At 43.4% G+C, this 14522-nt stretch overlaps 1 protein-coding gene across 1 annotated transcript in view; it reads right to left on the bottom strand.

Annotated features, from left to right (window-relative positions):
• The window catches only part of LOC103357846 (gamma-glutamyl hydrolase-like), a 21568-nt gene extending 15158 nt beyond the window's left edge, over window positions 1-6410 (bottom strand). Inside the window, exons 1-2 of the mRNA XM_008282572.1 lie at window positions 6025-6410; window positions 3689-3803 (exon numbers count right to left, since the gene is read on the bottom strand). Of these exons, the coding sequence (XP_008280794.1) occupies window positions 3689-3803; window positions 6025-6151 (242 nt within the window). The 5' untranslated portion in view covers window positions 6152-6410. The remainder of the gene's footprint in view (window positions 1-3688; window positions 3804-6024) is intronic.
• Window positions 6411-14522: the final 8112 nt, after the last annotated feature.

The following is a 14522-nucleotide window of genomic DNA, read 5'->3' as shown; positions in this document are numbered from 1 at the left end:
TGACAAATTGTTATTTGGCGACCAACTTGTTCATTTTCCTGATTGGGAAAGAAATAATATTCACACACTTGGTGATATTTATGGGGAAAGGGGGGGCTACTTGCTTTCCAGGACATATGTGCTGAGTTTGGCACTCCACGTACCTCTTTTTTCTTTTTCTGTTTGTAATGTACATATGGCTGACTTTATTTTTCCTCTCTAAAATAAAATAAAAATTTGATCACAAAAAAAAAAAAACAGTACGAATACAACATGAGGAAGAGGCAGTTTGCAACCATAAATGGACTTTAAAAGATTGTCCAATCACACGGTGAGTTACTGATAGGGTGAAGTGCATCTCATTAGCAGAGGCTCCGCCCACTTCAAACCACATTAAGCACCGTGACTGAAACTGCTGTGAGTCTGAAAGGGATGGCAGACTAAGGGATGAGTCTGACAGGATTTATTGCTCTTTTGAATATTTTCTAGCAGGACTCCTATAAAAGGAATCCCACCCAAATGTGTGAATAAAAAAAATCTGAATTATTACCTAAATTCTCAGTACCACAGTGATAGCTGATGTTACAGGCTGTACACTGAGCTCTGTGTATGTGCTATTCATTTAGTACATCACCACTATACAACAAGAAAGGCAGGATGGTGGCCTCACTCTCCCAAGCTTTAAATTTTAGAAATGATTCTTCACATTGAGGCCTTTAATAATGTGGTTATAATTTGATGCACATGTGTCCTGGTGAGCTCTGGAGGTTGGCCCCATATTCTATTCCCAACTTTTTGCATTCTAATATTTAAATCGATCAATGCCATCTGAGATCTGGTCTGATTATCCCATATTTGCTTTCTACATGAGGAAGGCTGAGAAATTAGCTGGTTGTTCCACTGCGAGGGGCCCACATTTTCCAATATTTAACAATGACAAATTGTTGATTGGCGACCAACTTGTTCATTTTCCTGATTGGGAAAGAAATAATATTCACACATTTGGTGATATTTATGGGGAAAGGGGGGGCTACTTGCTTTTCAGGACATGTGTGCTAAGTTTGGCACTCCACGTACCTCTGTTTTTCTTTTTCTTTTTGTAATGTACATAGGCCTGACTTTATTTTTCCTATCTGAAATAAAATAAAAATTTGATCACAAATTTTAAAAAAAACAGTACGAATACAACATGAGGAAGAGGCAGTTTGCAACCATAAATGGACTTTAAAAGATTGTCCAATCACACGGTGAGCTACTGCAGAGGCTCCGCCCACTTCAAACCACATTCAGCACCGCGACTGAAACTGCTGTGAGTCTGAAAGGGGTGGCACACTGAGGGATGAATGTGACAGGATTTATTGCTCTTTTGAATATTTTCTAGCAGGACTCCTATAAAAGGAATCCCCTCAAATGTGTGAATGAAAAAATTCTGAAATGGCATAGGCTGCTCTGCACTGATTTCTAGTCATGTGCTATTTAGAACACTGTATGACTTGAAAAAGTACAGTTTCCAGCATGTCAAAGGGGTTGAATGACTGCAGCATACTGACTGGTATACAGCCCATAATACTCCAAACAGACGAAGTGTACACATTACAAAATACTGTTTCAGGGTTATCACCTGATGAAGATCATAAAACATGTTAAAGTAAGTCACACTGAGTCTGCTGCCACATCATTAACAGGAGACTGCTGAAGACATTCACTCATGGCTCTGATCCAATGTTTGCTGTAGACGGTGTTTTATTCTGGCCATATGGTGGATGCTCTGGGTTTGTTGGAGTTGTTTCATAGCCTCAAGGGGTTTCACTCACTGAAGAAACCAGTGCTGCCTGGTGGAGACCAGTTAGCCCAGTCAGCTAGTCGGTCCTGGGGTTCAAAGCCCGGCCTTGTGTGGTGTCGTTGCTAATTATTAAGGGTGTGAATACACAAGACTCCTGCAGTGACCAAGTGGCGTCTGAAGACAGCCTCCTAATCCTGTTTTCAGAGCTCATCAGCCCTTTTGTTGCTTGCCAGAGCCCTTGATCTCTTACCTTTTGTCGTTGTTTCACACCTACTTACAAACCGACCACTGGTCACTGCTGTCCCCTTCCTACCTTTTAACCATCTTTATAAAATGTCGTACTTTGCCAAAATCTTGGATCAGCTTAACTGACTCTTTCATTATCTGACTTCACTGAACCCAACCAGCACCGTTACGAAGCAGCCACACGATGGTGGTTTTCAACACCGTGAGTCAACCCCTGGTTTCTAAACCTGGCTATGAGGACATAAAAGGGGCGGAGTTGGCACCAGTGATGACTAATCACAAACATGGAAAGGTGTACAGCTGCAACCTTCCACAAGAACAAACTTTAATCCTAAACCAATAAGAGCGAGACAAACTAAAAGCAGGGTGCAGCCAAAGACGGAAGGAAATCTGTGTGAATGTTTAAATCAACAGGCCTGTTCATTAAAGCACAAGCAGCTCTCACTAAATACAGTTGTGTGTGTTTTTTCTGGTATGTAAGACAATATACTCTTCGTGCTGCAGCTCTTGTGGTGTTAAATGATTTGGGGATAAAGAACAAATATAAAAACCTAAGCAAAACTAGACTTACTGCAAATCTGCTCAGGTCAACAAATATGGTGCTGTTGTGTTTTATCAGCCTCTGTTTTGGGACTGTGGCCCTACAAGAAAGCCTATTGAACAATAAAGCTTCTTTGAAACCACAGCTGGAGGTAAAGTTAAACCTGAAGTTACCTCGCTAACCCCGAATCCGGCTTTGTGTGACTGGACTCCACATGGAACAAGGCTGCCAAGAGCAAAGCTGTGGACTATAAAACCATCTTCCACATGACATGTAGTGTTTTGGTGCATCTGTACAATAAATATATTGATATTACAGCAGCCTGGCCTTTGATTTACCATTAAACCAAACTGTTCACATCACGCAATCATTTATCTTACGATCCAAATATCTTCAAAAATGCTGCACTGAAAGCAGAATTGCAGGATTTCCATGCTACAGGGTTTTCTTTGTTTTCCAACCCTCTAACTTGGTAACCTGAACCGTTCTACCCAGGGCTGTTTTCTAGCACGTCACAGGTTTTTGTCAAATGAAACGGCCCATCGAAACCGCAGCTCTAAGCAAATTTACATCAGAATGGAGCTGATGTTCGAGTCAGAGGATTAAGTTTTACTGGACTATCCAGTAACCTCCGTTTATGGGCGGCACTTTCTCTGGAACTTAACGTATGTTCATTACGCAACACCTGTGTATACAGGAGTTTTCATTGGAAGGAGCAGAGTCAACGTTTCCCACGCCGGATTCAGTTTCATGAGACATCTGTTGCACTTTTATTTGGCTGACAGCGACCTCGCTGGTCACTGTTTATGCTCTTTGAACCGCATCGGAGCTGTATCAGTCCTTGCTAATGCAGTTCTACTGATAGAAACCGCCACAAACAGTCGTCAGAATAAGTCCACAACACGTGAGCGCTGGAAGTAGTCTGAACATTCGGGTTACTGTAGTTATCACGGTTGTCAGCAAATCAACTAGGCCTGAAATCAGAAGGATTTCAACCATATTTGAATGTATAGCAGTAGCGTGTCCGGGCAAATAACGAAGCTGCAGTCTCCTGTGACAAGACAACAGGTTAATCCAGTCGAGTTCCTTATGTGCAGGTACGACCGAGAGGTTCCACCTGTTCTATGCAGCCGTCTTACCGGATGGGGACGACTCTGGCTCCGGAGCCCTCCAGGTATTTGACGTAAGAGGCAGCGATGTACGAGGAGCCTCGAGCGAACTGGTCACCTGGAAGGTTCTCCTGTGCCAACACACCTATGGAAGACAGAAGACAAATATTTCATAGATGCATACACAGAAAAAACAAAAAGTTATTGCTACATACCTGACAAATATTTGCCTTCAAAGGAAAGATGAAGAAACAACAAAGCAGGGGGCTGAAATGTTCAGATGAGGGAAACATCTGCACAGATACATTCTCAGAGAGATTAAACCCCCCGCAGGTCATTCCTGTGACATGCATATCATAGTTTAGGTTTTAGTTTATTCCTCCTGGAAAGTTCTCTGGAACTTCACATCACAGAAGACCATAAACTTCAGCTGCACATAAGAAGCGACATTATTTGGACATGTAGACGTTATTTGGGCTGTGGTTTGGTCTGAACTCAGCTGTCACGTAGAGATTTCTGTTTGACATAAAGCCGTTGTGGATGTTGTTTAACTGTGGTTTTATAAAGTCCAGTTAAAGGACAGACTCATGCTGCTCCATCGTACGCCATGAATTTCTAAGATCGCAAGTCTTTTACAAAGTAAGCTCTTCTGAAGGCAGCATCATAGTTATTTTCCTCATTTCATTTCTGACATGAGAGACAAGTTTACAAATTATTCAACGGATATGAATACAAATATATAAATAAAACCACTTCTATGCACTTTTGTAAGTCAGTATCTGCATTAGTATGGTCACATTGCCAAAAATGTGGTAAAGTCACAGAAACAAATAATGAAATTTAATTCCCACTGCGGTGAGCTGATGCCGAGGGCCAGTAACTAACTAAATACTTCAGTGGTTTGAAAGTTAAAAAATACATTATATGATGATGTTAAACATTCAATTAGTGAGTATTTAAAAGAATATCACTCAACTATCCTAAGAGCACGGACACGTTTGGTCGAAATAATGTTTTTAGATGGAAAAAACAGAACTAAATTCCCGTCAGCGATGATAAACTCATGCCGTGTAATCATTCGCTCGTATCGATTAACTGCACAAAAGCCCATCAATGGAAACACTGCAGAACACAATGCAGGTCTCAATAACACTAATGCTGATACAACGGGGATAACTTTTGCAAGTCCTCGGCCGTGGTGCATGCTGGGAGGCCGTCAGACGGGTTTACTCCCGACATCATGATGAAGTCCTCTTGCTTTGGGCACATACTCAGTCCTTACCATAGTAAAGGAGAATTTTAAACAGCCAGTTTAACCGGTTCCTAAGCCGGTAAAACACTAAGTGACAGTGTTATGCTCTAAATATAATATATCATGTGCATCATATGACCAGCAGTGGCATCTTCATCCTCTGTCGTATATCATTAGGGTGGACAGGAATGTATAGCAACACAGCGCTGGGCTTGAAATGTCCCGTTTCCTGAGTTTTGATCCTCATTACAATCCATTAAAACTCAAAGTATCATCAACTCATACACAAAACACTAAAGAATCCTCTAAAGTTCAAGAAAACTTTTAGAAGCTCTGTGTGTGTGTGTTGTGTCGCAGCTACGCAACCAGACCAACACCTGAACAAGGTGAGACACTAAATCCTTAACATGACGACGTAAATGCAACTTCCTGCTTCACTCAGAACCACACATCATGAATCACACTTCTGACCACAGTGATGGCAGCAGTTTTACACAAGGCAACAAAAATGATCTGATCTGTAAGAAATGACAAACGAATGACTCTAAGGACAGGTGGAATAATAATAATAATATTCATGCAGGTAGGTTGTGGGTGGTTCTTGTGTTTAAAATCCTGCAGAGATTTAACAGATCAGCCTGGGATCATGTGACCACATAAGTTTGTTTCAACATAAACTGACATCACTGATCAACTTAATGTGGTGAAATATAATATATACATATAAATAAATACATAATACAAACAATAAAACACATTTAAAATACAAATATGGACATGTGACTTGGATTTTTATTTTATTTTATTTTTTTTTAATGATATTAATCAATAGTGTTTGAGGGAAATAGCAACAAACGTGGCAACACACCGGACATCCAGGAGGCAAATTGAACAGAAACACAATAAATTGCGTGTGTTTGGTTATAACGTGCTCATTGGCTCCTCTGGGAGGTTTATTAGGCCTGAACACGCAGCAGACCCACGGAGAGGACGCGCACACGGACACCTTTTCTCGAACATTCTCGGTGAGATTACATAAGAGCCATCATAATCCGACGCGCACAGCCGGATTCTGGCCGGAGACGCGCCAAACAAAAACGGTTCCGAGTCTTACCGATGAGCGGCCGGAGGTTGAGCTGCTGCTGCTGCTGCTGCTGGTTCCGGATCACCGCGCACCGGGCCGGTCCGCACCACAGGCAGGCGGTCAGAGCCGCCAACACCGCCGCAGCCGAGCGACACATTCAACACACTGTCAGGAAAAAAAAGAAACCCAAAAAAGACGCTGCTGCTGGAGAGGAGGAGGGATGCTGGCTGGATGGATGGATGGATGCGCAGGATGAGGATGGAGCTGTTTGGTCCACAAGTAATAAGATAAAGATGTAGCCTCAGATTAAAGATGATAGAAAAGTTTTTTTTAAAAATCCTTTCCGTGCAGCCTTCCGGGTGCTGATGCTGTGACTGAGGTCCTGCTGCTCTGTGCCTTCACCTCCGTCCAGGCTCCTGTACGAGAGCATCAAGTCAGTCACGTGTGGAACTCCCCTCCACAGATCCAGGGCGGATAGACAGGCCTCCTGCTGCTGCTGCTGCTGCTGCTCTGCATAGAAATAGGAGAGCTAGATCAGAACACCTACACAGGCACAGCTCAGGTGTTACAGCTCACAGTGGGGCTGTCCTGCTGTTCTTAGTAGATGTCACATAGAATAAATGTTTTACTGGTTAAAACAGTGAAGAGCAGAAAGAGGCAAAGTCATTCCTCCCCAGAAATGTAGACGGTCTGGGTATGAATGCAGAAACATGTGTTGGTTTTCTTTTCACTGGCTGTACATGAGAGGAAAAACAACTAGAAAAGAATCAGAAGTTTGAATATATGTGTGCATGTGTGGTAGGGGTTAGGGGCCGACATTTATTTAAACTATTATTAGTCAATTAAACTACTACTTTAGTTCTACTTTCATGGCAAAGAGCAGCAGGATTTATTGATTTTTGGGCTGCAGAAAAACTCTGTCTTACTTTATTTTCACAGTTTCTCTGACTGAATGGTGATGCCAGTGGTAGAAGATGTATTTCTCTTAATGAAACTATTAAAAACAAACAGCAGAAATACTGTCAAAGTCCTGCATTCATTTTAGAGGGAGTACTGAAAGAGGTTTTATCAACACAATATGCTGACGTTTACCCTAATATCTGTTCAAGGTGGAGCTTTTATTTCTGACAGTGTCCACAGTGCTCTGATCAACCCACCAACACAACATTAGCGTCTGTATACATTTCAATTTAAATACAGTATGTATGGGGAACAATCTTTATTCTTGATTTGTTGAGTTTTTCTCTTTAAAAACAAAAGAAAGAAACAAAAACAATCAAAAAGCTTTGATAAGAACACCGTTAAAGTATCGGTAAAAGCAGTAAAATCTTAAGGATACCAATCCCTACATATATTGTGCACAGTCTCTAATAGTTAGAAATATGACTGGGGAGGTTATTAAAACGCTGCGAAGGCGATCTGCACTCTGTTTATAGTTCAACCTCCATTTTACATTAATTCTCGCTGCACATAAATCAGCTCTCAAACCACACAAGTGCACTAAAAACACTAACAAAGAGTCAAAAACGTGAGCTTCCATTACTGATCTATCAGGTGTCCAGACTGTCAGGGCTGGAACATCTGTACAGATGCTATTCTTAGGAATCCTCACAGCCCTCACCTGGAGCCTTGCTGCTGTGAAATCAGTCCAACGTGAACCTACAGTTGTTGTGTGCACCATCGACCACACATGCATCCTGCTGATGGAATAAACCTTAAATATAAGACAAATATAATCTAAACCTCTAAAATTAAAAGTTTCTGTGAAGCATCCTGTTGTTGAGCCTGCATCTGAACCAATCAGCTGTTAGATCAGGTGAAAGCCAGGTATTTCCCATCATGCCCTGAGGCTGTGCAGCCTGTGGCAGCTGCCTCCACAAACCTTGATCTCACAGCGTCGTCGCCGCTTACGACACCGTGACATGAGAGCAACTCAGACAGAAGTATGAGTGACAGTGACTCATCTTGAACCGGCTTAAAGAGAACCAGGTGCATCAGAAATTGACTAAAAAACAGAAATGACACCAATTATCTGAAAAAAATGGTGAATAATAGGTCCAGTAATTTACAAAATCAATGATCAATCACATGTGTGCAGTTGCAAAATGCAGATTCTCTCACTGTTTTCTTACAGAGCTACAGATCCCACACCCGTGTCACATATCTGGATCTGTACCCATCACAGCTGCCAAAACGGCCTTTTTGCCTTTGATTCACGCTAACAATGGTGTGAAGGACCTTCAGTTGCCAGAATAAAGAACATTCTTTTCATTGGGTGTCTGTTCTGTTGCATCTTATCACAGAGCTGCAGCTGTGAGCAGCAGAAACAAACCTAAGCATTTTTATTTTATTTTTTTCCCGGGAACTACTTATTATTTCTTTGTGCATTTTGCCCACGCTGCATGTTTGCTGTAGTTCTGTTGAGTTCAAAAGTTGCTGCTGACCTGCACATTTGTCACCAAAAGCATTACACAACCCCACCTTGTTTGTTGTTGTGTTACATCCGCGGGTTATTTCTGTTGCGATTACGTGTCGGATTATCAGACGTGTTCTTTTTTTTCTTATCTCGTGTGTCCTTTTGTCGTGAGGAAATTGCGATAGAGAGATGACAGCGCTGCCTCTGTAGGCGCACGTTATCATTTTAGCACTGGGTGCCAATGTTCTCTGCTTTATTCGATTTGTCCTCTGTGCAACATCTGGTCACTGCGCAGCACGGAGAGAGCGACGGAGGAAGTGTGTGCGAGAGGCAGCACTTGCTAGCTTTGTGAGGACTAGTTTAAATTTTAGGCCCTGGGGGGGACAAGGCAGGCATGTCGGCCTGTTCTCACTTTCTGAAACAGAAAGCCAGGTTGTAGGTGTGCGTCAGACGGTGTGTTTAGAGTCAACACTGCAGCAAAGGGGAAGGTGTTTCGGAGCGTGTGCATGTGTATGCGTGCTAATCTGATTAAGTCAGCACTTTGCAATGCAGGTAGTCCATGGATCAGTGGCTTTAGTTGCATTATTTTGCAGAGACAGCTTGTACTGCACCTCTGCTGAGTAACCACAAGAGAGCACACTCTGCTTCCAAACAGCCCTCAGTTTATTACTCAGTGTGAGGTTGTGCAGATACCGTATCCATGTGTGTGTGTGTGCACAGTCAGCCTTCTTCAACTTATTCCACTCAATAACACTGCATGGTTTCATTTTATTGGATAGCAGCCCGTAGAATCCTCGATCGACGCGATTCTGGCTCAGATTAATAGTTAATAAGTGGCTTTGATCATGTTTTGACTAATGCGGCGCTCTGATGTGTTGATGGAATCTGATGTGCTTCGTGTTTTTAAAGCTGCCACCTGTCAGGACGGGCGAAGGCTTCACCTGCGGCGCTGCCAGAGCCCGAGCAGGCTGCCGAATCTGGCTTTTCAATCAGCGGGGTGTCGCAGTGCCCCGTGGTGGTCTGTGCAATTTAAAACAATGGAAGTTTTCCAAGTCGAATGCCGCATTTTATGTCAAAAGTTTACGCATTGTTCATTCTCGTTCTGTCCACCACAGCCGGCCTGTTTCACTTTCTCCCACCACCGTTCATACAGTACACTGGCTGAGCAAACAGTTTGCTTCAACCAAACCAGTCAGGTGTGAATCACTCTAAAGCTACATGAAGCCACATTTACATGCTCACAAAGGCACATGAACAATTAGCACTGAACACTGAGTAAAGCTGAGTTTGACAGGAAGGTCTGCAGGAGTTCAGTCATAAACCAAAGCGCTGGAACAACTGAATTTTTTATCTTATGGTGGCTCTAGATGAAAACTTAAAGGATCACTAAGTTTCATTCTCAAGGGAGCTTTAATATGTTCAACCAATTTCATGGTAATACATCCAAGAGTTGTGCTACTAGCATGGCTAAAAAAAAAAAAGAAAACTTAACCTAATAGCCAATCAAACAATGACATCATCTTCAAATACTAATATCTATGTTTGCCATGTTTTATTTGTTGTTAAACATCTCATTGCAGTTATCTGCATGCGTTGAACTCTGACGTTAAAGTAATTACGTCCACGTGCTTGGACGCACCGAGTGACTGAGGATTTCCTGCTACTTCAAAAGGTCAAGAATTAATCTTCTGTAGCTCAGCCGAGCTGTTTCAGTTTGTAACTATAAAGCACAAGATGAAATATCCGAATTGAGCTGTGTGCTAAAGAGACAGCGAGAGAGGAAGAAAGAGAAGAGAGGGGCTGCAAGGACAACTACAGTATGTGGGATTGCGATGGTGTGTGTGTGTTGGGATCTGCTCTCGCTGTGCCTCGGGGCAGTTCAGTTTGTACCAGTGAACGCTGTCTTCAGTCCGCCACATGAACACGTTCCGCCCCCTCACACGTGACGTCACGCTGGAGCTCCACAGAGGCCGAGCTGGAGAACATGCTGCGAATGTGAGTTAAAACGTCACTAATCAAGTTAAATCGTGTTTGACCTGCGAAAAGGGCAGCGGTGACCCCACATGGACCCATCACTGACTCCGCTGCTCTGGAAGTTGGCGGGTTAGTGACCCCGCAGATGTGTATTTTAGCGGCCGCTGCTGCATCTGGCCGGATGTTGTCTGATACATCACAGTCTGACTCACCGGATGCAGGCTGCAAGTGCAAACCCGCCGCTGGCTGCACATTTCACACAGCGTTCTCCTTTTCCTTTTGCTACCTCCGTGTAATCCCCTCAAACAAGAATCTCAAGGCACCAACCCACCAAGACAGGCAGATGATTTGGATAGCTTTTTTCCTGTAAATTAGTCATTTAATTAGCACCTTTTGCACCAAAACAATCCCCTCCTCACTGTTTTGCAGGAACACTGTTCCTTCACTCAGTTCTGTCCAAGACAACTGTTTAAAGAAATTCAAACAAGCAGGGTGTTTTTTTCTTCTTCTTTCTCTTCTACAGCAGCATAGAGGTGCAGTCAGACCATTCTGTCCTGCAGAACTGTCCAGCTATGTGAGACTATGCACATCAGGCTCTGGTTTTGTCAGTATATTGCAGAGCTAGAGTGCCATCAGGTGGTAAGGAATGAAAACTGACTGTCGCGCTGAATATTTAACAAACTCCTCACCAGCAACAACAACCAGTTTCTCTACTTGACAAAAGCAGTAGCACGTATCTCTCTAAACATGCTCCCAGGGTTAAATTGCAGTTGTTGCAGATAGAAACCAGACATGAGGAATAACACAGTACAACAAATGTCTTTTCCTAGAAACACTCTCTGACCGCAGCATGCCTGACCAATCGCTGTCGAAACTTCAGAAAACTCTTGAGCACTCTTTGGACCTTCAGAAGGTGTTCAGATGCCTTTGCTTCAATTTTATCATGCAAAACAAAAGGGTTTCTGGTGCACTAAAACTGAAATAAACAGGGTGACGGCAGCAGGTTAAAACTGAAATGTAAGACAAATACATTATTAATCTTCAGTGACCAAATCTCAGAACCGCTTATTCCACGTGCCAAAAGCTACTGAAGTAAGAGGAGGCACAAATCTGGGTTAAATAGCAAACATATAAGTGTTACATGTAGTTGACCAGCAGTCACGTGAAGCTGTATTTGTTGACAGACAGAGCAATTTAGGCATAATGAAAACAGTAAACCTAGTTGCCATCAACTTACTGCACTATATTCAGGTATTCTCTGCCCTCGACGCCTGAGAATCTGACTCTTTTGGTTTTTTTCTCACTCTTTCAGTCACCAAATAACTGCCCGTCACTAAGGTCATTTCAGCAAAGGGAAATACAAATAAATAACTATCGAGCGGTATTGCACTTGCAGTATCCCGGCTCCTTTATTTACAACGCTGCAGACTACTGAAACCACTCCAGCCCTAATGCCAGCATTACACTGCATTACATTCCCTTTGCAGATAAGCAATTTATGGAGTTCAAGCTGGACGGCTGCCAAAGTTACTCAAATTAAGTTATCGCCTGGGTACTTGTAGCACGTCGAAAACAACAACAAGCCTTAAATTAAGTTTTGCATTCGGTTCCTGCAGGTTTTTAAAGCTGCACGCTTTGAAGCAACTAAAGGCTTCCCACCACAAACACATATATAACTGGCCAAAACTAAGCTTTATTAGCAAACGCTTGGTGTTAAAATCAGTTGAAAATGTCTTGTCCTGCACAGGCTGTTTTCACAGAACCCAACTATTGCTGGACAAATAAAGCCATTCTTCTTTCCTTTAGGTGCTTGCAATACCAAAACAAGAAGAAGAAAAAAAGAATCAGCTTGTCCAAGTGCACCAATAAACACCAGAATGTCCAACTGCATCCGGTTGTGTTTTGCAGTGTGCAACCCAGAATGCTTTTCTAGCCTTTCTAAATGACAATCCTCTGCACAGCAGATGATACGTCACATCTCTCACAGAGCTGCTGCTTGAGAGACAAATGACTACTCGCAACAGATGGGACGCATAGTTGAGCAAGACGGGCAAAGCTTAAGATGCAACGTTATGATGAAGCAGCGAGTCCAAACTGCAACTCCAAGGGCAGCTGCAGGATGTACTGAACAGAAGCAGAAAACTCCCCGTTGTGTGATCTACACTCCAGAGTTTGCACCCTTTTAATTGTGTTTTAAGGGACAACACCGGCGGTTGGTCTCGGTGACACTTTCGCACAAACACCAACAACTCAACCAGCAAGGTCAGCAGCAACTCACTTTTACTGCCCTGCAACTTACGGGACGTATACAGCCGAGTGCTGCAAGCTGCTTTTACAGTCACTGTTCATGGGCTGTGTGTGTGCATGTTGTACAGGTAACGGTCCAGAGGAGACATAAAGTAGTGACTTCCCACAACTTGCAATGTTCTCACCAGTGCACCACAAACTAATCGTCCCTCGATAATATCTACTTTCACATCACTGTTAATCTCATGCCAGTTTGTAACTCACACAGTATCGTCTATCTGTTTGATTTTGCTGTTTTGCGCTGTTTCTGACATGTTCTCTCCATTTGTAGCTTATGGATTTTTAAACTTGTTAAATGTCAAGCCATAACAAAGACCCATTTGACCTTTTTGCTTCTGACAAATGAAGAACAACAACCGCGGTAATGTGACAAATAGCATTCACGTGTTGTTTTCTCACAGGAGCTTTGTGAAATCCACATGACTCTGTGCAAAACACAATGCATTTATTGGATGCCAGAAAGGGAATAAAGCGGTTAACTTCCATTTTTATCATTATTCTGTAGATGCAATGCACAGAAGAAATGTATAAATGGGGAAAATGACTGTGTCGTGAGAGAGCAAACCATGCTTTCTATTTAAAAGCTCCAATTATCCACAGTGGCAAGCACATTAGAAACACCTGGCGCTGCGGTGCAAAAGATGAAGCCACCCGAAGTAGAGCCGCGCTCAAACCACACAGGTGTTTGCACTTTTTTTTTCTGATCCTCTTCCTGGTTCTTTTTGCCACGTCACTTGCTGGGCGGGGCCAGTCTGCCGGTGCCCTCTCACCCCTGCTTGCTTAGCTCCACCCCACTACAGCTGAGTCTAATTGGAGCAACTCAGAACAGCTGTGTGGGTGGGAAGCATGTGGCACCTACAGCTTGTTGGTTTCACCTGCAAGTAGCTTGAAGGTTCTTATATTTATCCTTTCCCCTCCACACACACATGGCAGCAACACCTTGCACCAACTTTCACTGAAGCTCATCATTCTTGTGCAACATTTGATTTTGCTGCAACTGAACAGAAAGAAGGTTTGAACGGAGCATCAGCTCATTTTTAAGGCTTGATATGAACTTAGTTTGTGTATTTAGGATACATATTGTCCTAATGCAGGCTCATAATCCAAAATTACTTGACAAATCCATCAAATATTGCAGAGAAAATGAAATGTGTCTTGATATGTGGGTGACCTCTGAACTAAACATGAACCCAGAGGAGGAGACGAGGCTGCGAGGAGGACATCACAGTGTGAATGAGAGAGAGGCAAACATGGAAAACGACGGGAAAAAACTGGGGGAGAGAGAAGTGAGTGGACTCTGCTAAGTGAGGGAGAGAGAGCGACTGGGGGAGAGAGAGGCAGAGAGAAAGCGGGAGACCGACCATTGGTGCCGCAGCGGGACCGACTGTCACACGGACTGTCAGCGGGGTCGTCGCCGGAGAGAGCAGCAAGCTACTCGCCGTTTAACCGACAGAGACACCGGGGGGAGAGAGACCCAGAGCAGGGGAAAGTGGCAGAAGAACACCGAGGAAATAAGAAAATAAGAAAAGAAAAGAAAGAGCAAACACAGGGAATCGTTAAATTTGCTGCGTGCCATCACCTCCACCGGACAGGATCTACTGCCCTCATCATCATCATCACCATTCTTCCTCATCACCACCCCTCACCCCCATCACCATCATCCCCCTCCTCATTATCCGGACCTCTCCACTTCTTCTTCATCACCATGCCGGGTTGGCGGCGGAACCTCACTTTCTGTCTGCAGCGGATGCACGAGGAAGGTAAGCAAGGCAAAACAAATGAGTGTGCGCGCTGTGTTTGCGCTGTGCGTGCGTGAGGTTTGGAGAGAGAA

Source organism: Stegastes partitus, unplaced genomic scaffold (genome assembly GCF_000690725.1).
Source record: "Stegastes partitus isolate 25-593 unplaced genomic scaffold, Stegastes_partitus-1.0.2 Scaffold277, whole genome shotgun sequence".
Lineage (NCBI taxonomy): Eukaryota > Metazoa > Chordata > Actinopteri > Pomacentridae > Stegastes > Stegastes partitus.
Note: the sequence above shows the minus strand (reverse complement) of the source record. Positions and strands in the feature narration are given on the sequence as shown.